The sequence below is a fragment of the Nothoprocta perdicaria genome, unplaced genomic scaffold (assembly GCF_003342845.1).
Source record: "Nothoprocta perdicaria isolate Ctin4 unplaced genomic scaffold, notPer1 scaffold_41, whole genome shotgun sequence".
In the NCBI taxonomy this organism is placed as follows: Eukaryota; Metazoa; Chordata; class Aves; order Tinamiformes; family Tinamidae; genus Nothoprocta; species Nothoprocta perdicaria.
This window is the reverse complement of record NW_020455655.1, coordinates 3802270-3828720: the sequence shown is the minus strand read 5'-3', so window position 1 is coordinate 3828720 and position 26451 is coordinate 3802270. Positions and strand designations below refer to the sequence as shown.

At 40.6% G+C, this 26451-nt stretch overlaps 2 protein-coding genes across 2 annotated transcripts; both read right to left on the bottom strand.

Annotated features, from left to right (window-relative positions):
- Window positions 1-11332: 11332 nt before the first annotated feature.
- Window positions 11333-13166, bottom strand: CUNH15orf48 (chromosome unknown C15orf48 homolog). Its single transcript, XM_026045737.1, has 4 exons — window positions 13032-13166; window positions 12826-12911; window positions 12082-12142; window positions 11333-11450 (listed from the first exon to the last, which is right to left on the bottom strand). Exons 1-4 carry the CDS (start codon window positions 13074-13076, stop codon window positions 11382-11384), a joined length of 261 nt encoding a protein of 86 aa, XP_025901522.1. The 5' UTR covers window positions 13077-13166; the 3' UTR covers window positions 11333-11381.
- A 1054-nt stretch (window positions 13167-14220) lies between these two features.
- On the bottom strand, window positions 14221-20800 carry SPATA5L1 (spermatogenesis associated 5 like 1). The gene is made up of 8 exons (XM_026045823.1): window positions 19724-20800; window positions 19155-19340; window positions 18351-18503; window positions 17676-17885; window positions 17056-17283; window positions 16396-16530; window positions 15648-15773; window positions 14221-14980 (listed from the first exon to the last, which is right to left on the bottom strand). Exons 1-8 carry the CDS (start codon window positions 20798-20800, stop codon window positions 14828-14830), a joined length of 2268 nt encoding a protein of 755 aa, XP_025901608.1. The 3' UTR covers window positions 14221-14827.
- Between the last annotated feature and the right edge of the window lie 5651 nt (window positions 20801-26451).

Here is a 26451-nt window from a genome sequence, read left to right as displayed (position 1 = left end):
CTGTCTCCAGGAGCTTTTGACACGTACAGTCCCTGGTTTAAGGTCTAACTAAACTCAAATGGAAATTTAGATCTGTGAAACCTACATCTGATCCTTTTTAAAATCTTTGTAAATTAGTTAGTTGGGGCAAAGCTCTGGCACTGCTGTGTTTCATGTAAGAATCCAGTATTCTTCTGAATCTGCTATTAATTGACATCAGGAGTTAGAGGAATACACTACACACATTATAACACTCAATGACAGAATAAATGAGCACATGAGAAGTATAAAAATATCCAAGCAGAAGTGATTACTATACATGCTTCTATGGTACAGAAAAATCATTACAAAGCAACACTGATAAACTACCTGGAATGTATGATCCAATATACAGTGGAATTATCCTGGAAGTGGAAAGGGCAAATATATGAACACAAGTTATTTGTATAGATACCACAAGGTCACTTTCAAGAGCAGATTAGTATGAATAAGATTCAGGTGCCTCTTTCCAAGCAGCTGTCCAGCACATCCGTGATATTTACTTCTTGTGGCTATCACAAAATGATTTGCACATTCTTATATCACTCTTTTCAGCCTGCAAAACCCTTCTCCTTGAAATGCCGCTGCAGAATGTGACTTTTCCAACAACAGCCATGCAAGGTTTGAGGCGGGGGTATGCAAAGCTGGTGTCACTGCTTCCCTGAGCCGCGCTGGGATAGTGCTGCTGGTGGCACAGCCGCCATCTGGTGGGAATTCTGCCTCCTCCAACAGTCTGCCCTGGGGAAAAACTTTTCTGTCTTCATCTGTGATCGTGCCTTCCTTTTCTGATGCACAGATGACGCTCGGTGGCAGCCTACTCACATGAGTCAATAAAGCATTTTTGATCAGGGCAAGCTGCAAACCCGAGCATCCCACTCTTACCTTCCAAAGTGCTCTGATCCTAGGAAGGCAATTCACAGAAATCCGTTTTATTTTTGAACTAATGCTATCCTTGCTTAATGCTGAAATACTTCTAAACAATCCATTCTTCCTATACCAGAAGCATTATTAATTAAGATATCATATCTGAAGCAGAGCTTCAGTTATTTTACTACTCTACATATCTACTGTTCCTTGTAGAGCACTGCAAATGGAAAATAGCTAAGAAACCAAGTAGGCTGCAGGCTGGTGGTTAGAAGTAGCTTTCAGACATGCCAAGAAATCTAATGAGAAGCCAAGTCCTTTGTTCAGATATTTTGGGGCAGCTCAGGAGGAAGCTGAACTGACGCTACTGAGGTTGTGCTGCCTGTGTTGAAAACGGAGCTTCCTTCAGGGGGGCTGTAGACTATTAGTTGTCCCGGAGGATGCTCAAGGAATGTCACTAACAGGGCTCACCGGGCAAGGACAGTGGATACCCGAGCAGCAGCTTCCCAGGCTCCATGGGGAAGCAGCTGCCAGGGCAGGCACCATCCCTGGAAGGACTCAGCTCTCCCAGGGAGCTGCCAAGAGCTCCTTGCCGGCTGGCGGCTCCAAGCAGGAGCCGGTGTCCCGGGGGAGCAGGCCTGGCTCCGCACTCCGTTTCCCGCTGTGCCGTGGCTCCCTGCTCCGCTGCCCTTGCAGCCTCCGCGCTGCTCCACCGGCAGCCGCCAGCTCTGGACCTGGGCACAACCCATCCCCACAGCGCATTTCCCACCTCTCCTCTTTGGCCTCCGTAAGGAAAACCTGGGCACCAACTGCAGAGCCACAARAGGAGCTCACACGGAGCTCTGTATAGCCACTTTCTGAATTAAAACAATCTTCCTTTTCATCTCCCCCATCTAAATCCAGTCATAGTTTCTTTCCATYCTCTCCCTTATTTAAATAACAAGACTTTTAAATTCCAATAGAAAGTTGGAAAAAATGCGACAAGCACTTTCACAAGCAAGATGACTCTGCATGTTCGAATCTACTCTGTAACTGCTCTATTTTTCTATAGATTTTGTGTGTTCCCTTTCCAAAACCCACTGCAAGAACAGGTCTGATGGAGGGCACATTCTGCAGGGGAAGCCGCGAGCCCTTCCCCGAGCTCGCCAGCAGGCAGTGCCCTAGCCCAGCTTTAGCAAGAGGTGCAGCCTGGCTTTAGCAAGAGGTGCAGCCCAGCTTTAGCAGGAGGTGCAGCCCAGCTTTAGCAAGAGGTGCAGCCKGGCTTTAGCAAGAGGTGCAGCCCGGCTTTAGCAGGAGGTGCAGCCCGGCTTCAGCAGGAGGTGCAGCCCGGCTTTAGCAGGAGGTGCAGCCCGGCTCACTACGGAGACCTGCTTTCTTACGTATCAACGGAATAATTCTTCTCTCAAAGTTTAGAAGTGTCTTAATAGTAGCTTTAAGTTTTAAGTAGATACAAGGATTTATCATTTTAAGAATTCAATGAGATCATGTATGTAATAAGGAAGAGAGCAAACCAAGCAGTGCTTTGCTTTTTCTTTTCTTTTTCTTTTTTTTTTTTTTTTTTTTAGGATTTAAGATCTTTTTTAATGATATATAAGGACATATCTATGCAATAGAAAGATGAAATGTCTCCCTCAAGTTCTAATTATGCAAATAAGATTCTATGGGTGGAAATCAATTGTGTCTATGGGTAACTGAAATGTAATTCAAAAGCATATTCATTAAGGTAAACAGCATCACACATTGTGCAACCACTGTATATCCTGTGAAAATTGGTATCGCTTCTTTGTGGTTCTGTATTTGTGTTTCCAGAACACATTTGTAACATCCCCACCTGTCCTCCTATTTGTAAAGGATGTGGTAGTGTTTTGAATCAAAAAGGACATATTTAGTGAAGAAATTTCACTTCAGAATGAACAGATGAAGTGACAAATACAGAAAACCACTGAGTTTATGCTGCAGTTGCTAGTAAATGTTGTCTTTTCATCTGGTTGAGCAAACCGCATCGAGGGAAAATACAGATGACTGGCTGACAGCTCAGAGCCACGACTTCCTTCCAGTAAAGTCTTCTTTCATTTCTTTAGGCTCTTAAGCAATCTGGTATTTTCTAAGTTTTGCAGAAAACACACACCTTCATTAGGAAACCAAAGTTGCTTAACCAGCTACAATGATTGGTTGCTTAGTGCYTTGACATTTGCTTTAAATATAACCTAGATGCAACAAATGATGATGGTTGTCAGGTCACTTAGCTGCCTGGGCAAAGACCGCATTGTATCGCAGGAAATTTAAGAGAAAATAACCCTTTGCATCTCAAAAGTTAAAGGGCAATTTGCAGTAAGCTGCAAATTAGGGTTTGTTCTAGTGGTGCTCACTTGAGGGCAGCCACGCAGGATACCAGGCTGCGATGATACATTAACTGTCTTTGCAGAGCAGCAACAGAACCAGAACAGGGTTCTCCCTCCTCCACAACAATTGCAGTGGATGTTTTGCTGGAAGAAGCCTAGAGGCCAGAGGTGGTCCTTAATTTTCATTCTGGTTGATGTCAGAGCTAGAAAGCAGTAGCCCAAGGCCCACAAAAGAGGACTMGCTAGCAAAATCCAATCCAACTTTTAGTAGAGCAAACTAACTATTAACTACATCTGAGAAGAGTTGCTCATTCTGCAGTGATCTTTTTTTAACCATATTGTGTTGATGATACAAGGTGTGTTTGTGTACAGGAAAAAAAGAGTGTTGGGAAGAAAACAGATGAAGTCAGGCTATGTGGTAGCAGGTAGCAACTGAGAAACACCAGACTCGCCTGCAGTCGCATGCAGCCAGCGGTGGGGCACGCTGACCTGCCTCAGCAGATCTCGCTAGACGCAGAGGAAGTCAGTGCTGATTTTGCTTCTAGACTGCAGCATCCATCGATCTGTCATGTGGTCCAGTTAGGATGTCTGGTGCCTGGTTTCATAACCTTTTTCCCTTAAGTAAGTTATGTCTTCCCCATCCATCCCATACCACACACATCACTACTGACGCCAATAAAGAAAAGAGAATTGAAGGTGCCCCTGTCCACCACCTCTTCTGGGTTGCTACATGTCCTGCTATCTCTTCACCTGCATCGCCGTCTTTTTAGCGAAGCATCAGAAAAATCCAWCAGGTAACGAAGCTCAGAAGTTTAGCCTCTGTTTTCTATATCCCTGATTACAAACTACTGGACACATGCTCCTCTCCAGCTGCAGTACTAGCATTGTACATTAGTATTACTTATTGAACAGTGCATATTGTGTCATTGCTCCTGTGAAACAGAGAAGTGTGGGGATGAAAAAAAAAAAAGGGCAGGTAGGAAGGTCAAACAAGTTAGTTTTTTATTGAGTGAACCTGCTACTGACTGGGGCAGGAACTCTGCTGAATCAAAGCAGCAGCCTGCAGAAGTCCGTACATCTGTGAGCATAAAGGAACAATTACTCTTATCAGCAGCTCATCAAACAGAAGCTTCCAATCTCACCCTGTTTGCATGTTCGAGAAGTTACTTCTCTGAGCCAACGAACACACAGGGACTGAGCAGCGACTTGACCATTTCCTAAATGTTCTCATTTTCCTCAGGAGAAAGGCAGAAGCTTTTTTTAACGTATACTGGTGCATACACACCATATGGCTAAGAGTTTGATGAGGCCACAAACAGAATTGCAAGTCATCATAACTCAGATTTTGCTCCGTATTTCTACATCTGTGAGTAAAGCAGACCCTGCATCTTGCAGCCAAATTCTGTCTTCCGACCATAATGTGTGTTTCATCCAAAGCGCTTCACAAGTGGAAAAATAAACATAGTAAAAGCTGCACAATGATAATGAAAWTTTTCCCAAATACATAGAGAAGATCGAACTCAACTCTTACCTAAATAAACTCTAAATGTCTAAAGATACCCAAAATGACTACAAAAGGGCATTTAAAAAATATAATTCAGGTATAAGAAATGTCCTAGAGCAGCAGAGAGAGATGCATCATTAGATAAAACATCTTAATAGCTTGAATATAAAACAGCTTTTCCTTTGTTTTGATGTAGTGAATCAGTGATTAATTGAAAGTACATGACTTCAGTTTTCACTGGCAAACTGATAAGATTTTCTTGTTACTAGCAGAGCTTAAAATTAATCCGTCTTTTCTGCACTTACTTCCTTGTTCGTGCAGCAGCACCAGAAGTATCAAGTCTGGCAAAGAACCTAGACACCAAATATACTTGCTTGAATTAAAAAGACATACAATGAAGAACGAGAAATCCTTGCTAAAAAGGCAAGTTTAATCACATTTATTTACACTGAGTGAGATTTTAAAATTGTGTGGCTTTCTACCCTCTCAGCTAATCTGGCTGCATCTAAGGACACCTCTATTTGCTTTCTACAAGTCACACAAGGTAATAGACTCCATTCAAATAAGCCATATCTGATAATCTATCCTACTAATCTTACATTAATTTTGTAATAAAAATATCCACAATATAATACTATGAGCATAAATAAATCACATCGGAACAGAGAAAAAGGAACACAACCATTACAAGTGGAGCCTTTTGGGCCAGTTTCTGACTTTAAACCATCACTTATAAACTGATATATCATTTTTGCAGGTGTAACTTCCAACAATATTGGGAAATATGTCACTAAGTAGCAGTGACAATAGAAATAAAGTTACTTCTGTTCTATCACTTGCTATTGATGCACCTGATGTACCTGTTTTGGTGGGTGAGGCAGCAATTCATAGATGTTTTGCAAGAGCAAACATATGTCAAGAGTGAAAAGAAGGGAGTTTCAGTAGAAAATAAGGAAGAGGGTGGGAAAGAAGGAAGGAGATTTAGCATAAAAGAGGGAAAAGGGTGTGAAAGGCACAAAGTGAGTAACAGGAATCTAGGATAGACTATAGCTAATGTCTGAAGTTGAGGAGACTGGTTTTGGACTGCTTGACAGCWGATAAAACTAGAAGCTCATGTTTTATCTGAATTTTAACAGTTTTACAGATATGAAGTCATGAAGATGGATCTTCTCCTAGCTTTATGATACAAATCGTGCACTAGTATAACTTGGTTTCCCACAGAAGGTTACCTGTGTGCTCTGATCCTGGCCAAGGCAGGACAGGGGAGGTGCAGCCTGTGCAACGTCTCGGCTCCGTGCTCGGGTCTGCTCCGTGGGGTGGCCGTGCAGCCTAGGGGGGACACAGGAYGCCCACGCACACGGCAGGGCATGCCAGGACACGCCAGGATCTAGCTGGCAGCCAGCAAAAATACATCCTGAAGAGTGAAAATCCACCATGGACAAGGAAATGCCCGACGTGAGCCTTTGACACAAGGCTAGGCCCATATCCYGCCACTGCTGCATGACTCGTTGGGTTAAACCCTGTAAGTCTGAATTAAAAACAAAAACAAAAGCCCAGAGAGGTGCTGTGCACACTCCCCTCACTGATACGTGAGGTTTTCAGTGAGTTGGTTTCTGGTGAGCYGCGCTGGAGCGCGGCCGGCATCGCACGCGCGGACAGCTCGTGAGGGCCGCGGCTCGTTGCCGCACAGCGCGCTGGGCGCTGCGGCTGCCGCGGCTCCTCGCGAGGCCGGAGGGGCCTCTGCCCGCAGCGGAGGTGCTGCTCACGGGYGGCCCGCCCGGCCCGGGGCGCTCCCTGTCTGCTGAGGGCGGCTGAGTATCGGCCGGGACGGGGGGCAATGGCCGACGGGCGGCAGGGCAGGTGGTGGCGGTGGCTAATGGTTGCTGGGGCTGCACCATCGCAGAGGAGGCTGTGAGGGAGGGGTCGGCCTACAGGAAGCTGATCCATCTTCATYGCTGCGGCAGGAGCGTTGGGGGGAACACAGCGGTGACGGCAGCACAGGGGCCCCCTCGGGGCTGGGACCCCTCTGGGCGCTGCTCCTCYGCAGGGCCAGGTCCCCGCACACCCCTCTTAGAGCGCAGGAGGCACAACCAGGAGCTGTGCGGGATGGCTGGATTACAGGCTGTGCCTTTGACAGAGCACTCACCATAAAGCACCTTGCTTCTGGCTCACGGCAGCTCCATTGCAATAAAGTTTAAGGCATAAATGACCTCCAGCAGTGCTGGCTGTGGGATGAAGCTGCAGTGAGRGTGAGCAAGACACAGGGACATGCATGGGGATGCAGGGACATCCATGGGGACGCTGGCACTCCGCTCTGRATGCGTGTTCCGGGCAGGCTGCTGCCTCCCCTCATTCCCTGTGCTGTCTGCACACCCTGCGAGGGCATGGAGCTGCTGTCCTCCTTGTACAAAGACATCGTGTCCTCTTTCACGGTGGGAATCCACAACACCTAGCAAGGATATTTAGAAGTTGGTCATTTAGCTTTTAGCAAATACCATACTTAGGAGAAGCGTGAGCAGGTTGCTCCGGAGGCCAATACTGGTGGTGGCACAGAACAGACTGGCTGGTGGAGCTGTCCCCACCTGTGACCTCCCTGCTCCGTGAACGGGGTGAGGCCAGGTGGGAGATGGCCCTTTGAACCCRCTGGTTTTCAGTCTTTGGACTTCCTTTGAAAGGAGTAATTCCCAGTGGTGATTGCTTTATGATGGGAGATAGCTTTCTGCAAACAACCTGCCTGTTCTCTATTCAAATCAGCACCTCGAAGGTAAATAATTACTTAGTCCAGCAGCAACTCTTGGATGAATTCACTTCCTCATTAAGGTTTTTACTTTCCATTTCAGCTGCGTTTGCAGCTGAGCTGGTTATGTGGTGTGCTCCCTGCACGGCAGGGATGTGCTGTGCAGCTAGCGCTTTGGACAGTGAATTAAAACTGCTCTGAGCAGCGTGGCAATGTTTATTTAATCTGAAAGCTTTCTTGGGAAAGCTCCAACACCAACTATCAGCGAATCATTCCCATTATTCTTGTTTATTTTCTGCAGCCAGCGCTACGGACAATAACGCTGCTGCACTAAGTGCGACGGGTGACAAGTGCAGGACGAACAGTTTCCTGTAGCAATCGCATCAGGCCCCTGTTTGAGCTACTATTTATTGCAGAAACCACACGCGCTACTGGGGTAACTAGAGAGCATCTTGCTGGAGAAAAATGGGGGGGTGCTGATAACAGGCAGAAAAATGCTGACATGAACCATCACGTGTGTATATATATGGATATATATATATATATATAAAAAACAAAAACACAAAGGTTTTGGATCCAGGTTATAAGTATGTTGGGTGATAACAAACTGATATAAAGTACCTTGGAAATGGCATAAAGTACTGGCTTATGTTTAACAGAGCTCCATGCATGACTTTTCCTAGAGCTGTAGCAGTTTACAGAGCATGAGTAACTGGCTGATGAGTAACTAAATAATGATGAGTGAAATCAGTTTTAAAATTCAAATAATATTTTCAAATAAGAATACATCCTTATACAAATCAGGCACTTTTATGATGGCTGTAGTCTGCATTTGGATAACTTGATTTTTCTTTGTACAAAAAGGTAAAACTGAAGAAAAAAAAATCTCATCTGTGTAGCTTTTAGCTCCGTTTCTTCAATACAGGGATCTCTTACAGTAATACGAACTATATTGGGATGTAGAGCAGGAAAAGAGCCTCTCCTCCTCACACATCTCTCTGAAGTGTTTTGAAGATTTRATTTTACAGCCTTTGCATCATCTTTCTTTATAGAACTGTTTACTTGGGTWTTTTTTGGAGACGCAGAGATGAACCCTGTGAAGGTGTGCAGGGAGAACTGCAGAGGAGAGAGTTGTGCTTGCAACTGGCACAGCCATATTATGGATCACTAGAATTCTGTAAGTAGTTCAGTTTTCAAAATTAAGGGCTGAATTTCACCTTCATTTGAAGTCAACAATAAAACTTCCAGAAATTTCAAAGAAGTGAGGGTCATCCAGCTTGAGCTACACTTTAAGGAACTGTTGAAGAAATGATGTGAATTACATGAATTAGTGAGGAAATTATGGTAAAGTTAGAGTGCTTTTTTTTTTTTTTTTTTTAACTGGAATAACTCCAGGTTCGGCTTCTCTTTGAGGAACTTTATTTTCCTTGTATATACATGAGGTAAAAGTACTTGCACTAAAGAGAACTGTGCCATTCCTGCGTAGAATCATTTTAGCGCAGTTAAAAATTACTCAGTACTGAAGGCACACCTTTGTAGAGATATTCCCTGTGTAATGGCCTGTATAGAGATGAATTTTGATATATAAAAAAACCCAAAGTAGTTTAGAGTATTTTCTTCTCCTAGATATTTACAGGGGATCCAAACAAACCCATCAGACAGTGTGATAAACAGTTTTTAGCTGTTTAACTGATTTTAAAAAAAGCACCCTGCGTCTCTTCAATACTAAATGACTTCACAACCAACTTCCTTCAGAGACTGACCATTTACAGAAGCTACTGATTCAAAACAAGAACACAAGAAGAAATAGGGAAGGCTGAACTACATAGCTGATTTTCAATCTTTCTTCAGAGAACTAAAGAAGAGACCAACTTACCCCTTAAAAGATTTTAATTTTACTCACCAATACAGGTCTCATTCTGCATTAGTGTTTTTAACAGTTTATGCTTGATTAAAAATTGATGCCATGGGGGTGGTATGCCATTGTTACCTTTCYCTTTTCATCACTGAAATTTTTCTTTATTTATAGGGTCCTGGTTTTTTGGCGGTCTTGCCTTGGAAGACCAGAGTCCATTCTAAAAATGCTGATGTAAAATTGACTTAATTTATTTTCCTAGTGTTGACAAATGCTTATGTCTAAACACACTGCAKTATTCACAGACCATACAACTGATATACTGAAGGATAAACTCATTTAATTCATGTATCAACTCAGAGCACAACACATTTTTGATCAATACATTCTACTAAGCAYATGAAAATACAGAGCAACTTACAGAATGTATTTCAAATTATTTTCCTACTTAAAAATGCAAAACTTTTAGAGCAGTGAACTTCTGTAGTTACAGGCTATCCAATCATCTTGTAAACCACTTCTTAAAAATAAAAGCCAAGATCATATTCTGATCGTTCCTCTTACCCTTAGACATAAATGCTGCTGAGTCATCCTTACTTGGAGAAAAAGGCAAAAAAAAGTGTAAAAAAAAAAAAAAAAAAGCAGTAAATATTGCTGCACCACAACAAAAATGCAGGACAAAAATAACATTTTAACTTTTTAATGTTTCTCTAAAGCCAGACTAATAGACGTTAAGTTAGTGAGACAGCACTAATTTATCTCTTGTCAGTGCTGAAGAAGAGTAACCTAAAGYACTCCACTATTGCTCACCTAGGTGGACTTTTTAAAGTTAAGCTCTTCCTGTTTTGCTTTCTTCATGCCAACAAGTAATGCTTTTTCAGCGTCCAAGGTAGTACAAACTGTGTAATATACGTGAATAATTGCAAAGGAACACATACAGAAAAAACATCCAAGAAAGGGCTGTTTTACAGCTGGAGGCATAGATCTCATAACTTTTTGTTGGTGGTACACCTGTTATATCCTTTCCCCAGAAGATCTTTAGGAAAAGACCTTCCTGCTTAGAAAAGAAATGCATCTTTGTAGTGGCATTTCTATTTTTCAGTTCTGTTGATTTTTTCTGTGGGAAAGCGGATGTTCGTAACAGCATTTATCTAGAAGCATTTAAAAATATGCTGATAATTGTAGGCTCGCATGTAAAATGCCATYAATATATTAAGTTTTGGATAATGCTAGTTGTTTAATTATAACAGCATTCTGTAAGTTTAAGCAACAATATTTAAAATATGAAAAAGATTTTCTTTGACTTCTGTTTTAATCATGCTGAAGGCTTACATTCTAATCATGCAGTCTTAAATGTGGTGTTAAATAGCATATTGTGGTACTAAATAACATTAACTGTTCAGTGAGTTAAGCTCATTTCTATCTTTTTTTTTTAAATGAGTAGAACTTTTTATTTTGTCTCAAGATGTTCATCACATCTAACAAAGAAATTAAATGTTTCCTTATACAAGAGTATTTTCTGACCATATATGTTGCCATACACAGACRTTGTTAGTCATCCTACACTATTTACTCTGTATACTATCAATACAGTATGTACACAGCACTGAAATATGGTATAAAGAGATAGCAGACTAGGAATCCTACTCCAAAACGGCTTTCTGATCATCTCCATATATTGGATTTAAATAGAATGTTGTAAAAACAAAATCTATATATGCTTTCTTAAAAATATATAAAATCACAAAATTAATATATTTTTGGTAAAATAAAATAGTAAAAAGAGTGGGAAGTTTTTTTTTCTAATTACCAACTGAATATTCAACATTTGATATCAAATGCCTGCTGAGATTGAATATTTGAGGCAGATTTCTGGACTAGGTGGATGTTGTATGGCAACTTCTAAGGCAACATGGAAGTCCTTATCCAGAGTCCAAAAATGTAGGGAGACCCTAAAAATGTAGCAGAAGCATTTCCGCACACTGATTTCAGTAGTCAAGTTTGTGCAGAAATGATTCCACTAGATTCATAGAGTACCTTTTTTGAGGCAACTGAAACTTGTCACTTTGTAAGCTTTTTGACCTTTTCCAGCTCTTCTATAGGCTTCCATTTTTGCTGGATTGTTAATAGCTGGATAAAAGAAAGAAAAGTATGAAAGACGGATTAGTAAAATCTCAATAAACAACTCAATAAAATATTTTTCYTCTGCTATCATACTATAGAAAAGATTTTTCTATAGTAGCTTACAACACATTTAATAATTTGTTGAACAAAATAACTTGACTTCAAACATCTGCTATTCCTAAATAAGTTTTACTTATCCTAGATCCTCTACCGAACTKATTTATCATCCTTCAGACTGTAGCACACAGAAACACTTGTATTTGTAGTCAAAATTGAAACCTCTGACTAAGGGGAGCATGACCAGCACTGCCTCCCAATTCCCRTCATTCTCAAGGAAACTGAGGAAACAGAAGCTGCATTGCCTAACACCAACTGCAGGCAGCCCAGAAACTCAGGACCAAATGCTGAATGACATGATAGCTAAATTCCTACAATAAATAATGCAGGGAAGACTATTTACACAAAAGTAAAGAATGAAGCCACTAGTTCTACTTTTAAATAGAGGTGAAAGTCAGCCTTACATTTTTTCCCATTAATATTTTCCTAATTCTTATATATTTTAGGTTTAATTGTATCATTTGTTACACTAGAAACAATATAAAGCCTTTGTCAAGGTTATATTATGCAGATAAATTACCTTCTGAGGCTGAGTAGGGTCTATAGCTTCCCAAGGTTCTGGATTGCCAGTCTTATTAATGCTTTAAAAGAAGATAAACAGGTTTTATATTTTAGGGTCTCCCCCTTTGATCAGTCTATTGTCATCAGAGCTATCTACACAGGTAAGCACAAGGTTAAATGCTTGGGCATTCTTTTTATAAATTCTGCATGGGAAATAGTTTCAGTATTTGCTGCTTCCAAACAGTGCTTAAAGATAATGCATTTTCTTAAGTGAAACTGAAATTCAAAGCTGAGTAAAGATTTATGTAATGTGACTAAATACCATTCTAGTACCCTTTAAGTAAATATAATCCTCTCCCACACTTAATGAGTGTAGATCTGAGTTCTAAATTATTAGCTAAACTATTAAAATATTAACTCGGAATGATTTCATATTACCAAATCCTGTTCTTTACACACAGATCATTATGACTGCAAAATGTCTGCATATCCTACTTATTTTAGAAGTTTAAAGTCCACTATAGCTAACCCTCCCCCTGAAAATATAGGGCCCATTAAAGCAGAAATCAGCAATTAGGTTGGGCTATGCTACAAATTAGGCCACTTCTTCTGTGTTTCCTTAGCATTCTGGGTTAAGCCTCTTGAGTTATCTTAGTCCTCCCTACCAGACCAGAACATCTGCTTAGACTTGTTTTGTCGAAGATGGTCAAATTCTTCAGTTGAGAAAGAAAATAAGTAAAAAGGCCGAGCAATACGTGCTTACATCACATCGGTCTTGAAGAGGGAATAGATGGAAACAGAGACAGCCCCGACCGCTGCAAAAGTCACGACTCCGACGAGGGGGATGAGCTGAGAGACAAAACACGGGGACGGGCGCTCAGGAGGCGCCGAGAGCCACGGAGCGGGGGGCGCCGCGGCCGCCTGCGCTCCCCTCAGCGCCGAGCGGCCGACGTCCCCTCGCCTACTTACTTCTTTCTTGGCCCTCAGCATCTGGAAGAAGCTCATGTGCATCATGGCTGCGGCTGCCCACCTGGAACAAACTGTCCCCGGGCACCGCACTGACACCCCCTTCTCCCCCCGCCGCGGCGACGAGCCCCGTTAGCCGGTGGCGCGAGACGGGCTAGCAGCGCCGCAGCGGACGTGCCCGCGCCTTTTAAACGCCCGGGAACGCCCGTGCGCGCCCCAGGGCGCGGGAGGGACGGCAGGGCACGGGAGGGGAGCGGAGGGGACGGCCGCCCCGCTCCCCTCAGCCCGCAGCGGCGCCCCCTGGCGGCCCGCGCGAGGCCGCTGTGGGGCAGCCGTGCGGAGGGGCCGGGGGTGCCTCACGGCAGCCCGGTCGTGCCCCCGCCCGCCATTTGGCGGTCGGATCTTCTCGCCCTTCTTCGGGGGTCTTGTCCCGTCAGCAGCCCCCAGGGASTCGCAGCTGTTCCCCCTTCTCTCTCTTCTGTACCTCAGCTCTTACCTGCCGCCTTCGGGCGACACCATTTTTGAGTCTGTCTCCCAAAGAACACGCAGTGTGCTAACACATGGGGAAGGCCATGCCCACCTCCATCCAGAGCTTGGCAAGGATTGAAGAGTGACAAGAACAGCCTCATCTCACCCTGTCCCCTCTGCTACACCAACAGCTAGTGGTACCAGGCACAGGCTCCACACTCCCACCAGCATTCCTGCCGAGGAGCTACCGCTCTGTGTTTTTGGCACACTTACTAATGGGAATCCACAACACTGGCCTTCATGGCTGCTATAAAGGGCAGGGCAGTCTTTTGGGAAGYGAGGATGAAGCCACCAGGTTGTAGCGCAGTCCTTTCCTAGGACACAACAATTTGCAACTGGTTTTGTCCTGTGTTGTTACTAACTGCCAAGGGGCTTCCCTTCTGTGATGTGATCTCACTGTAATCCACACTGTGGAGAAGCCGCAGGGTCCCTGAGTGGTTAGGATTTGTTGGTGGATGTGTAGCTTTGGGGTTTGTATTTCAATTGATGTYACCTTTGACAGTGGAATATCTCTGTCATAAACATTTTTTATGAGGAAAAGAAGAAAACCAAATTTCATACCTTTGTAAATTAAGACTTTTAGATACAGAAGGAAATTACATGTCCATCTCTGACTTTCAAAAGATAGCCTATAAAAATACATGAGGAAAGAATATTTTTGAAGGGAAAAAATGCTACAGAAATGTTAACAGAATAAACACTCTTCTATGCCAATTCAAATGTTGGTACAGTCAGTGGGAGCTGTTCTAGGGTGATCCTCCCCAACCCTACAAACGCTTCACTTGCGAGCTCCACACCTCAAACAGAAAACTCTTCAACTTACAACAAAATATTAAACACTGACAACTGTTTAATTACAAGTTTATCTTGGAATCTGCTTTCCAGAAAGAAAGCTTATAGTTGCGCACATATAAAAATCTTATACWTTAGTATATGCAGTTCTCTACAAAGAACTTTTTCCTCATACTCCCCCCTTTTTTTTTTTAGTTGGAGACTTCACAACATGTTTTCAAATTGATTTTTCTTATTCTTCCCTGGTTTATACTGAGAATGAGAAAATGTACAGAACCACTTCATTATTCCCCCTCCACTRCCAGTTTCAGCAGACACAAAGGCTGAGATTTTCATTATCACTTTTCCGGCTTTTTAGTACTGTACTTGCTTGCAAACTTACATGTCTCGATACATGATCTCAATATTGAAGAACAGGGTCTCATTTGCTTTGGTTTGTAAGATATTTAAAAACATTTATACTGCATCACTTTTTTGATTTAAGAGGAAAATTTTTGATTATAGATTTTTTCATAAAAATMCAAGTCTTTGACATTTAAGGATGGTTTTACAGTCCTCAGTGATTTTACAAAGTGCTCATGTTTAACAGTAGTTGCTTCAAGTCCATTCTCTTGCAATGCCAACAAAGCAGCCTTTAAAGGAAAAAAAAAGGGAAAAAGAAACAAGTGAGTGCTTGTAATGCTCGCCATTAACTTAAAAGTGTTACAAGTATTTTAAAATATTTTACAGTTTACGGTAAAATACCTGAAAACAACATTGTATGATTTATGGTTATGTATGATTATACACATATCTRAACTTTTTAAGTATGCCTTTTTTTATACTTCTTGACTGGATTAGATAGATTATTCTTGATGCACATTTGTGGATTTTCCTCCTAGCCTCTTTCTTAAATACCTCAAATGCATATGGATTCCTTTCTCCCTCAACTTTTTTTTTTTTCTCTCTAGCCTTGGTAGTACATATTTATTTCAAATAAAATGCTGTAATTGTTTTGCAGCACTTAGAAGACAATTTATCTAATCTTGGATTATAAAGGGCTATGTAGAATTGAAGGGCAGTACAGTTCCTTAACTTTTCCCACCAGTAAGTTATTGAAGATAGACATCATACTTATGTGGCTTTTTTATTTAAAGAATTAACCCATGTTCAGTTCTTCTCTTGGTATTCATTTTTATCTTTTAATTACAACTTGCGAAAAAAAATGCATGCTACAGATGAGTTCATAGTATCTATAAGAGAATCTGTAAATGAAACCTTTCAAAAGCTATTTCATAGATTGCTATTAATATTCCTTACCTCCTTGCACAGATTTTCAATATCAGCTCCAGAGAAGAGGTCTGTTTGAAGTGCCAAGTCTTGCAATGACACATCAGTATCTAGTGGAATTTTTTTTGTGCAGATTTCCAGAACAGAAAGTCTTCCCTGTGAGTCAGTGCATGTTTTACAAGAAAATAAGAAGGAAACCAATAATTACTCTCAATTCAAAACACTACAAAACTTCAACAAAGGAAAATGAATGAGATTATCAAAACTGGAACTCTTTTGGTGGGCGAGTAAATAAAATGGTATTGATGGAGATAATACTTATTCTGATGATTAACCAATATGTAGAAGTCCGTTCACAATAACTCTATTTTATGAAACTATAGTATTTTATGAAACTACAGTATTTTAAACTGAAATTTTCTATATTTGATCTGCTTTGGAAAGCTCAGTACAAACTGGGAATATGGCCTGTAAAAAATCTGAAGTAAGGACAACTAGCTTGCTCTGTTTCTTCCTAAACTATAGCTTGACTTTACAAGAACAGTTATTTAAATGTATTTTAAGTATTTTTATATGTAATAGTAGAATTAAATATATCCGGTAGAGATATTTAAATTACTTTTCTTAAAAGTCTTTGCATAYTTTAAGTTTGGTGACTAATTTTCAGTGAATCTTCTCTCTGTTGTTCAATATAGGATTATGTCCCCTTCGCACTTAAAGTACACCAGCAATTTGTACCTCTTAAATTAAAGATACACATGGAATTATAATACATCACCTTCAGGTCTGGAGGTGGAATATAGATCATCCTGTCTAGCCTTCCAGGACGCAACAAAGCATCATCCAACATATCTGGTCTATTTGTTGCAGCAACTACCATGACATCCTTGTTCAAAGTTTCTTGAAACTCTAGCTGAGTAAAGCAAATTTACACGCAAATTAATGAAATACATCTAGAACATTATTTATCCTAAGGCATTATTTAATCATAGGAAGAAATTTTAAAAATACATCTACATATATAGTCACTTTCCTTTCATTATTATCATTTTATTTTGGTTTGGGAAATAAAACATCTTGATTCAGGCAGGAAAGAAATACAATTAATATTCATCTTGGTAATAATAAATACAGACTATTAAGGGAATTTTTGTAACAGATAAGCAACTGTTAGCAGTGCTATCTAGTTCATTTTGTTCAAATATCTCCATTCCTTTGCTCCCCTCAAAAAAGTTTCATTGAGCAACTCTATACGTAAAAATAGTTTACAGCATAGATATAGCATGTAAGAAAAACTAGAAATCAAAAGATTTAAGATGCTGTTCTAATGTCTCAAGCTTGATGATTTTAAGTTTAAAAAGTGTGAATGCCAACAACTAMCAGTTTCGTGACACCCCAGTAGTTCTTGTTCTTTATATACATGAAGGAACATAAATACCTTCCTCTCCTCATCACTTTGTTCCTCACATTCACCCTCAAGCTGTAGTTTGTTTCCTCTTCTTTCTGTGACTTTCAGTCCAATTCCATCCAACTCATTGAGAAGAACAGAAAGAACTCGCTCCGAGACACCATGGCCGCTTTTACAGTGTGACCGAGATCCCAAGATGGAATCAATCTCATCCAGGAATATTATTGCTGGAGTATTTGCTCGTGCTTGGCGAAAAACCTTTTTTGGATTCATAAAGTAAAATGTTAACGCATATTCTATTCTGTAAAGTGTAAGCAACTTAAACACTATATATTTAATTAATTACTTAACTTTAAAGATGCATGCGTAGTATTTACAAAGAATGCTGAGAGCTAATGAGACTTAATATAGGCAACCAATGCTTAACTAAGCTAAGTCAGCTGAAAACAAAAGGGCAGAACGGATTCGAGTTTAAAATTGGTATCACTTCAGATCTAGATTCTCATTTTATATAAATGTGAATCTATAACTTAATAATCAGTTAAGTTTTACCTATAATTTTTGATCATGAATTGTAGACCTGACTACTAGTTTATAAATATCAGTCAGGAACAAACTATAGATTTCATACAATTTAAAAACTGCTGTACCTGAGACAAAATCTTCTCTGAATCCCCAACGTAAGGCGAGAAGAGGTCAGCACCACTTACAGAGAGAAAGGAACAGTGACAGCTGGTGGCCACAGCCTTTACTAGTGTAGTTTTAGCACACCCTGATGGCCCATAGAGAAGAATACCCTTTGGATGTGCCAGGCCCATCCTAGCAAAAGCCTGAGGAAACTTCATAGGCCACTCAATACTCTGTCAATACATAAAAAAAAAAATATGAAACATTCTCAGTAATGGAACAAGAGTTAAGATAAGATCAATAATATGGATAAGCACAATATTTTCTCTCYTTGATGCAAACATTAATTTGAAACTAACACATACATACTATTTTGGGTCTCTTTGGGAGCGTGTGGCTGTAATATATATATAAAAAACATATATATGTATGTATATATACACACATACATACAAGCAGAATACAAGCAGGAGTAATATCAGATGTTATCAGAGTTACTTCTTGTTTCCTCTCATTCTGGAACAGAACAAGAGGCTTATTACAGTTCTTGTCATTTACTTCATGTATTACAAAATAATTACTATAAATGGTAAACATACTATTTGCGAGGAAATGCATGTACCTCATAGAACATACAGAATACTCTGGAGATGGCTATTATAAACTAGCTTTTTATTTATATACATTTTATACACTACCTGTTTTAATTTCAGTTTCACTTCTTCAAGACCACCAATTTGCTCCCAGGTAACAGGTTTACATTCTGTTAGTCCAACAGCACCTCGAAAACAGGATGGTTGAATCTTTTTAAAAGCTTCTTGGAAATCTGCCATGCTAATTTCCGCTGAATCCTGAAGAAACCCATATGAAACAAATAAGTAATATCTTATATGGTTAATGATTATATGCTTCATTATCATGCTCCATTAGTATGCAAAATACTCCACAAAGGCCAAATGAAAATTAATAACAAATCGAGTTTCTGCCCTAATAAGGTTTATGTACTATATACAAAGTAGTGTGTGTTCTTTCTAAAATTTTGTTTTTTACACATACACATACAGGAAAAAAAAAAACCGTAATTCAGTGTTTTAGGAAAAAATAAAACAGTTTTCTCTAAGTTATGATTATGCAGGGATTGAGCAAATCAAAATGTATCTAATAACCCTGAAACCAGCAACTGATTTCTGGATTCTCTTGATCACAAAAGTTTTCACTAACTAAATTAATATTTTCACAGTGTAATGTGAATGTAAGGCACCTCATTTCAAGTGGCATAAAGATGTAGTTATTAAAACCTAAAGATTTATGACAAAATTGCTATATATTTACAAAGGYGTTGCTGTAAATATAAATAGACCTTCATATATTTATAAACTTGTTTGTTTTCAGTATWTTAATTCATGATTCAAGTTAATGAGCATTTCAAGTAAAGCAGACTACGAATGGCGAAAAGGTGGTTCATATTAATAATGACCTCCTCRATTAATTGGCAGCCATACCGGAGAGCTTTGGAACACGGCCTGCATAGCAGCTTCCCTGCAGAGTGCTGTAAGGTCAGCTCCAACATACCCAGTGGTCATTTCTGCCAGCTTAACCAGATCAACATCTGCAGAAACTGGCATGTTAGCTGTGAGCAACTGCAGGATGGATCTTCTCTGTAAAAATGTCGGTGTCCCAATAATAACCTAAAACAAACAAAACAGAAATAAATTAATTAGGTATTTCACTAGACTCCTCTCATTTTATAAGCCAAGCAACTTTTTCTCTGTATTTCTTACTGAAGATTTATACTTTCTTACACTTGTCTAAGTAATTTTACAAGAAACTAGTTAGCAGTTCTTCAACATTCCCACAATTAGATAAATGCTCATGTATTAGTAAAACTTTGGAAAAACACTACCATAACATACATTTCAACAGCTAATAAACCCTGAAAAATAATGCAAGTGCTAATGCTCGAATGCACTCAAGTACTTTTAAGTAGCCTTCTCCCCACCCCCAAAAAATGTAATTATTTTGATTATACCCATCCTGCAAAGGAGGGTAAGGAAGAAAAAGTTCTGCTCACCTCTCTGTCGAACCTGCCAGGTCTTCTCAGTGCAGGATCCAAGGCATCAGGCCTGTTTGTTGCTGCCATAATGACCATCCTGTCTTTGCAGCCCACACCATCCAGCAATGTTAGCAGCTGGGCAACAAGCCGATCCTCAGGAGCACTGTTAGATCTCCCTCTCTTTGGGCACAAGGAGTCGATTTCATCAATAAAGAGCACGGTGGGTCCTTCCCGGGACATTTCTCTGCCCTTCTCAAAAACTCTTCGCAAATTCTCCTCGCTTTCTCCGGGTCTTGAGCCGTACAGGGCCGCGCCACTGATGCAGAGCAGATAGGCGCCCACTTCTTTAGCTACTGCCTTTACCAGAAGGGTTTTCCCTACACCTGGGGGGCCCACTAACAGCACTCCATTTGGGACAGAAAGTCCCAGCTTCCTGAACGTTTTCGGGAAGCGGAAGGGCAAATCGACCATTTCCTTCAGAGACATTCCCACATCGTCCAGTCCCGCCACCGAGGCGTGCGCKGTGTCTTCCGTTAAGTGCCTGTACCACTCTAACGTGAGCACCTCCTTAATTCTGACRCTTGTTTGGGGCGTTACTAGCCCAGCTTCATCTGTCAAAGGGTCTGTGGAGAGTATTTCGATATAAACCACTGGATTTTCCTGAGATGGAGCAACTGCAACGGTGTAATTGACAGAAACATAGACATTTCTAAGCAGCTCTTTTATTACCTCCTGCAGCATGCCCCTGGGGGTTGCTCTTTTCAGCGCCGCGCTCCTCAGCACCACTCTCACAGCCGCCTTTTTTAACCGGTGACAGGCCAAGAGCTGCAGCTGGCCCACGTCCACCGCGAGGTTCCTCAGCGCCGCCGCGGTGAGCCCCGCCGTCCTGCACAGCAGGTCGACCTGCACGTAGCCGTCCGCCCGGTCGTGCCGGGGCCACGCGGTGCACACGCAGCAGCCGCCGGGCAGCGTGACCCGCAGCGGGGCCCCGAGCCGGGCGCCCAGCAGGGACAGCGCGCGCGGCCCGAGCCTGCACCGCTGGCTGCTCTCGTCGCCCGGATCCAGCGGGAGCAGCTTGAGCGGCGCGGGCTCCATAAAGGCCGCGCTGAGAGGGCTCCGTTGGCTCCACGCGCTCCCGGCCTCAGCGCGGAACCGGCCCGGCCCGGGAGGGCGGCCCGGCGCGCCGCCTCCGCGCATGCGCGGCCGGGGCGGGGCCGCGCGCTCCTCACAGCGGCCGCCGGGGCCGAGCGGCTGTGAGGTGGAGCCGCTGCGGGGCGGGGCCGCCCGGCCGCGTGTGGTAAATGGAGGGGTCGTTGTCCCCATCCCGCCGGTYCTAAACGGGGTAGCCGTTGCTCTCCTCCTCCTTCCCCTGCCGGTACTAATGGAGGGGTCGTTGCCYTGCACTTTTTCTCCACAGAGTGGCTCTTCACGAGGCTCTTTCACTCCCTCCGACTGTCCCCTTTTCAGCTTCCATCAGCGCTTCTTGAACGCGTTCCCCCAAGTTGGGGCTTGCACCCGGCCGTGGCTGCTGGCTCAGGCCCCGCGTGCAGACCCAAGGCTGAGGCTGCTGCAGCTGCTGGTTGAGGGAAGGAGATGGGGAAGACACAGCGTTGACTTGAGAAGCTGCTGATGCAAGTCATGGGGGCACAGAAATTTACTCAGCAATGCTTAAATCTGTAGTAATGTGCTGCTCTGATGCATCTGTTATCAATGTTCACTTTTATAAGTGTTTCAGTTAATTGTATAACTCTTTAGCCTACAGCCTTAAACTCTAAAGTGCAATAAGCTGTGCATTGCTATTATAAATGACTTTCAGGTGATCCCTCAGTGTAATAGAACACAGATAAAATCAAGCTATTTGACATTTTAGTGTGTATATAGTAATATCTTTGTGAAGAGCTTTATTGTAGTTATAGTTACTTAGTACATACAATCTTCTTTTGAAGCCACATATTTAACATGGAAATCTCAAATACAGGACACCTGACAGAATCAGTTAAGGCTACTATCAATTTGTGAAGTTGGTGCTGTACATTTGCCTTTTCTTCTGTTTTTACTTACTTGATACTGTCTATGAAATAAGATATTGTCTATTAATAACATTAGGTATTATGGCTCAGTGTTTCATAAGAGAGTTTGTTTCTAAAATTTTCACACCTGAAGTGAATCTAAGGCAACCTCAGAAGACAATCTACATTCTGTTAATCTTCCATTATGCTGATAATTGTTTGCAGGTGAGTATTTCCCTGGGAAAATGATGTATCAGTAACTTCTTTTTTTTTTCCAGCTATTAACACAGGCAAGCTGGTCTACTTTGGATAGATTTCTACTAACACAACTGGATAAGTAGCAAAGCAACACTGTGTAATCTTTGTACCTTCTGTAAATCRTAGTCCTGTGATCAAAGTGTGAGAGGGGATTCTACCCTTAAGCCTTAATACTCATCSTACCTTTATTCAGAAAAATGTGAGTATTGCAAATAAGATGAGCTTATATTTTTTGGTGAGTTAGTTACTGGCTTCACCAATTATTAATCTCATGAATTGCACAACCATGTGAATATTTACAGCATTGCAAAAAATGGCTTGAAATAGGCAGCTGGAAAATGAGGTAGGTCTGGTAAATCTGTGACTTCATTTGGTTACAATCTCACCTTGTCTCAGTTTATGTTAATTATGTTGTTTGTGAAATTACACAAAGTGGAGCGTGAAATTACACAAAGTGTGTGAAATTACACAAAAATCATTAATTAAACTTTCTGGAAGGGTTCAGGAATCTCTGTTTAGACAAACCTGCAAGATCAAGACCTCATTTATATACTTTTTATGGAAATGAGATTGCTGAATGACATTCCTTTGGAATTAATATCTTCTAATAGTCTTGCCCCTGAAACATTTCTGGACCCCCTGAAATAACTACTGATGAACAAAAAAAAAAAAAAAAAAAAAGCATCATTCACCAAGAATCTACTTTAAACTATTTGTCAAAAAAGAAAAATCTTCTAAACAATTTTCTTATCATTCAGTAGATGGCAGCTGATCTTCAAGAATGGCTGTATTTCTCCTTGCAGAGCTGTTAATTTCAGGGGCGTAATTATCAGTTCCTGGAGAAATCAGATATAATCAGCATTGTCTTTGCTGCTTTTCAACAGATGGTTTTTAAAATCAAACTGAATAAGTTGTACAATGAGTGTTCAGATAATTTTTGCTTTCATTAACATTCCTGCTTTTTTTGTTGCGTTTGTTGCTGTTTATTGCTGGAGAAGAATGTTCTTTTATTCTTTGCTTTCATGTTTAGTGGGCCAGGTTTGCTTCCTTTTTAAGGAGAACCTACAATACTATAGCCAAAAGAAAGAATAGCATTTCTGTTTTTCATTTGGATGTATTTGATAGTAGATGGAATAAAATGCTATTCATCATTATGAATTTGTTTTAATTCACATATGAAAGTAACAGTGTCTTGGTAAGACAAATCTCTCTATACAAAGTAAACAATATATAGCTGGTTATGTATTGGATAACTTTAGTATGCATCAGAAGTGATTTTCCTATAAAAGCTCTGACAAATTAATAGCGGCTTTAATATGGATACATGTCACATAAATACTTTTGGACAGGGTTTTAGTGTTTGCTGGAGAGTTTATAACCAGCTGTTAATTCCACTTTTCCTGAATGTTTCACACTTCAAATACCAGGCTTAATTATATCAGATCTTCTTCACAGGTAAACTCTAAAAACACGGTTAGAGAAGGACAGGAAAAAGGTTTTTGATAGTTGCATGTCTCCTGAGAGGCTCAGTGTGTTTACTTCATTTTGCGATGCGTATCTTTATTTTTCAGTCTTGTACGCTTAAACAGAAAAGTTCCCATTGCATTTGGTGGGAATTCTGAATGGGCAAGCTAGTGAGGCAGATCCTGCATTTCTCTGGAAAATTCATGGCTGCTGCCAAAAAGCTCAGGGGAAGCTGCTGCACCTCAGATAATGTTGTCTGCTTCTCTGCTAAAGCTTACTGGTGTCACTGCAGATTGTTATGTGCCTGCACTTGAATCCTTCCTTTGCTAAGTCCTTTGGCTTACCTTAAGCTATACCCTAAGTTTTAAGCTTGTGTACGTTACCTTAAGTTTTTTTTTAAGGCACTGCATTTTCTTGAGGATGACTTGAGGCCCAACCATATGCAGCATATTTTTGACATGTCTTTGGAAGAAGAGAAAAATGGACATCTGCAGCTAATTTGTTTTAACAGTCGTATCAAAACTTGTCAATATTCATCTTCAGCACGTTTTATTTACTCTTAGATGTTTGGTTGTCTATGTTTCAGCATATCATTCTGTTGCAATGGAACTTGTATGGAAAAATGTAGGCCTTTTTCCTCATTTATGCCCTGTGTTCTGTTGCCAGCATAAGTGGGTCATGCATACAGAACTTTGACTGTATTATTACAGGTAGTCAAGGTGTTTAGAGGAAAGGGTTGATATAATTAGGTTTGTTTCAGTAGAGTCTGTGGAGTACCTAGTGCACATTATTAAGTCAGCAGCACATTTATTCCCTAAATTATGCAATGATTCTATCAGAATAATTAATTTCAGACAAATGGCAGGTACATATTTTGTACTTGAGTGTTTTTCTTCTGTGAAAACCCCAGGTAGGAGTTATACAGAGTATAACTCTGAGTTATACAGAATAATTTGACACAAATTAGCTCMGTTGGATTCGCAGAAGCTTTTAGTAGCTACAAATTATAATTTCCCTGCATGCTTCTTTGGAATTTGCACAGTTCTCTAGGAATTTTCAGGTTTATACAGTTCTTTGGAATGTTTTCTGGGATTTTTTTCCCAGTGTTTTTGTGGAATTCTCCTTGTATTTCCTAGGAACTTTCCTTGTGCTTGTCAAGAATTTTCCTCAGACTTGACAGGAATATTTCTAGTGCTTTTAAGCTTTCCTCTCTTCCTTCCTAAAAGTTTCCCTGCTTTCCAGGAATGTCTGCAGTTCTGCATGCCTGCAAGGCATTTTCTCATGTTTCCTAGATATTTTTCCTGGGAACTGGATTTGTTGCAGTGCCTTGAAAGAATTTTCTTGGTGCATCTAGGAATTTCTTCCAGGCTTTCTGGGAATACCCTTTGACTTTCTAGGAAGTCTCCTTATATTTTTTTAGGAGTTCTTCTTATGCTTACTAAAAATATATCTCTGCTTTCCAAGAATCTAACCAGAGCTGTCTAAGAATTCTCCCCAAACTTTTCAAGAATTGTCTGCTTTCTAGGAATTCACCTTCTGCTTTCTAGATTTTTTTCCTCATATTTTCTAGGACTTCCTGTTTCTAGTTATTTCTCCCAATGATTTCTTTCACTATTTTAATCTTCCTTTTGGACTGTTATTTATCCCACTGTATTTGTATTTGTGCAATTTGATTTTTATTGTGGATGTAGTTTGATTTAGATGGCCTGTGGCATTTATGTTAGGCTAATAAACTGGCAAATGTGTTTAAGTGTAAGGGAAGGGAAGATGMTTTTTTCCATTGGGTTTAAGAGTTAGCAGAATTTACTTGAAACATAAGAGCTTTTTTGTATATTTTTTCAGCTTTTCATCTGGGTTATACCTGGTTTGGTTTCTCTGTTCTGCTTTCATCAGAGATTCTTCCTTTTTCAGTAAAAATGCAGAAAAATGGTTTCGGTCGTTTCCAAGTTACTTCTGCCAATGATTATTGCKGAAATCAGTATCTCTGTCTCCATTTTTTTGTTGTTTTAACATGCTCATTCTCTTTTGTAGGCCCTTTAATTACTTGTTCTTCTGAACATTTGATGACTAAAAAGAGTAAACCTGGCATGTTCTTTTTATTTCTGTTGTTCTGTTTTAAAGATTATGTGAAATAAGCCCTGTGAGATTAAACTGAGATGTTGTGTATTTATTCCTTCCATGGTTTCATGGTCACTACAGAAGGAAATTAAATCAAAGAAGTTCAGAAGTGCAAAAACAAAGTACTTAAATATGAAACTTGCTCAGCAGACTTCTGTTTTCCCAACCAGAACTTAGTTTTAAAAAAAGTTTTTAAACTTCTTTTAAAAGGTTTTAAAAATGCAGGGTTTTTTTGACTTCCCCTCCTCTATCATAGCTATGCATTATTTATCTTCTTTCCTCTGTCCAGGTTAGATTTTTTTTTTCCTTTTTTTGTGTGTCCGTTATGTGTTTACCCTCCCATCCTTATGAGTGAATGTATTCCCAAACTGTAATTGTGGAAAGTGTGCAAAACCTTCAATTTTCTGGGACTAGTCAGGTCTTGGCATTACCCAGGAAATGCTAATTATGCAGGAAAATCTGACTTCAACTTAATACCAGTAATTTGATACAGATATACCACATGCAGTGGTAAATCTTGAATTCTGTTAAACTATTGTATTCTGAACTGAGTACAATGTATTTGTTTTCTCTGCTATACAAATTGTCTTTCAGGCATCAAATACACTACAGTGTTAATAGAAGTCATGTGTGTTCCTCAGGAGGAACAAATGGCAGTCAAAGCAGAAAGGGACCACGACAGCAAAGAAAGGTCAAGAATCTTGGAAGAAGTTCCATAAAGGCAGCATGAAGTAGGAAAGAGTCTAAAGGGGAAAATGGATGTTTGAACAAAACTTGTGATTTTTTTATGTCCTTATGGTGATAAATATATTTATTTCTAGAATTGTGGATGTTTCTTCAAGTATGAACAGCAACAATACATTAAAGCTTTAGCTGAAAAGAAGTTTCTAGAGCTCT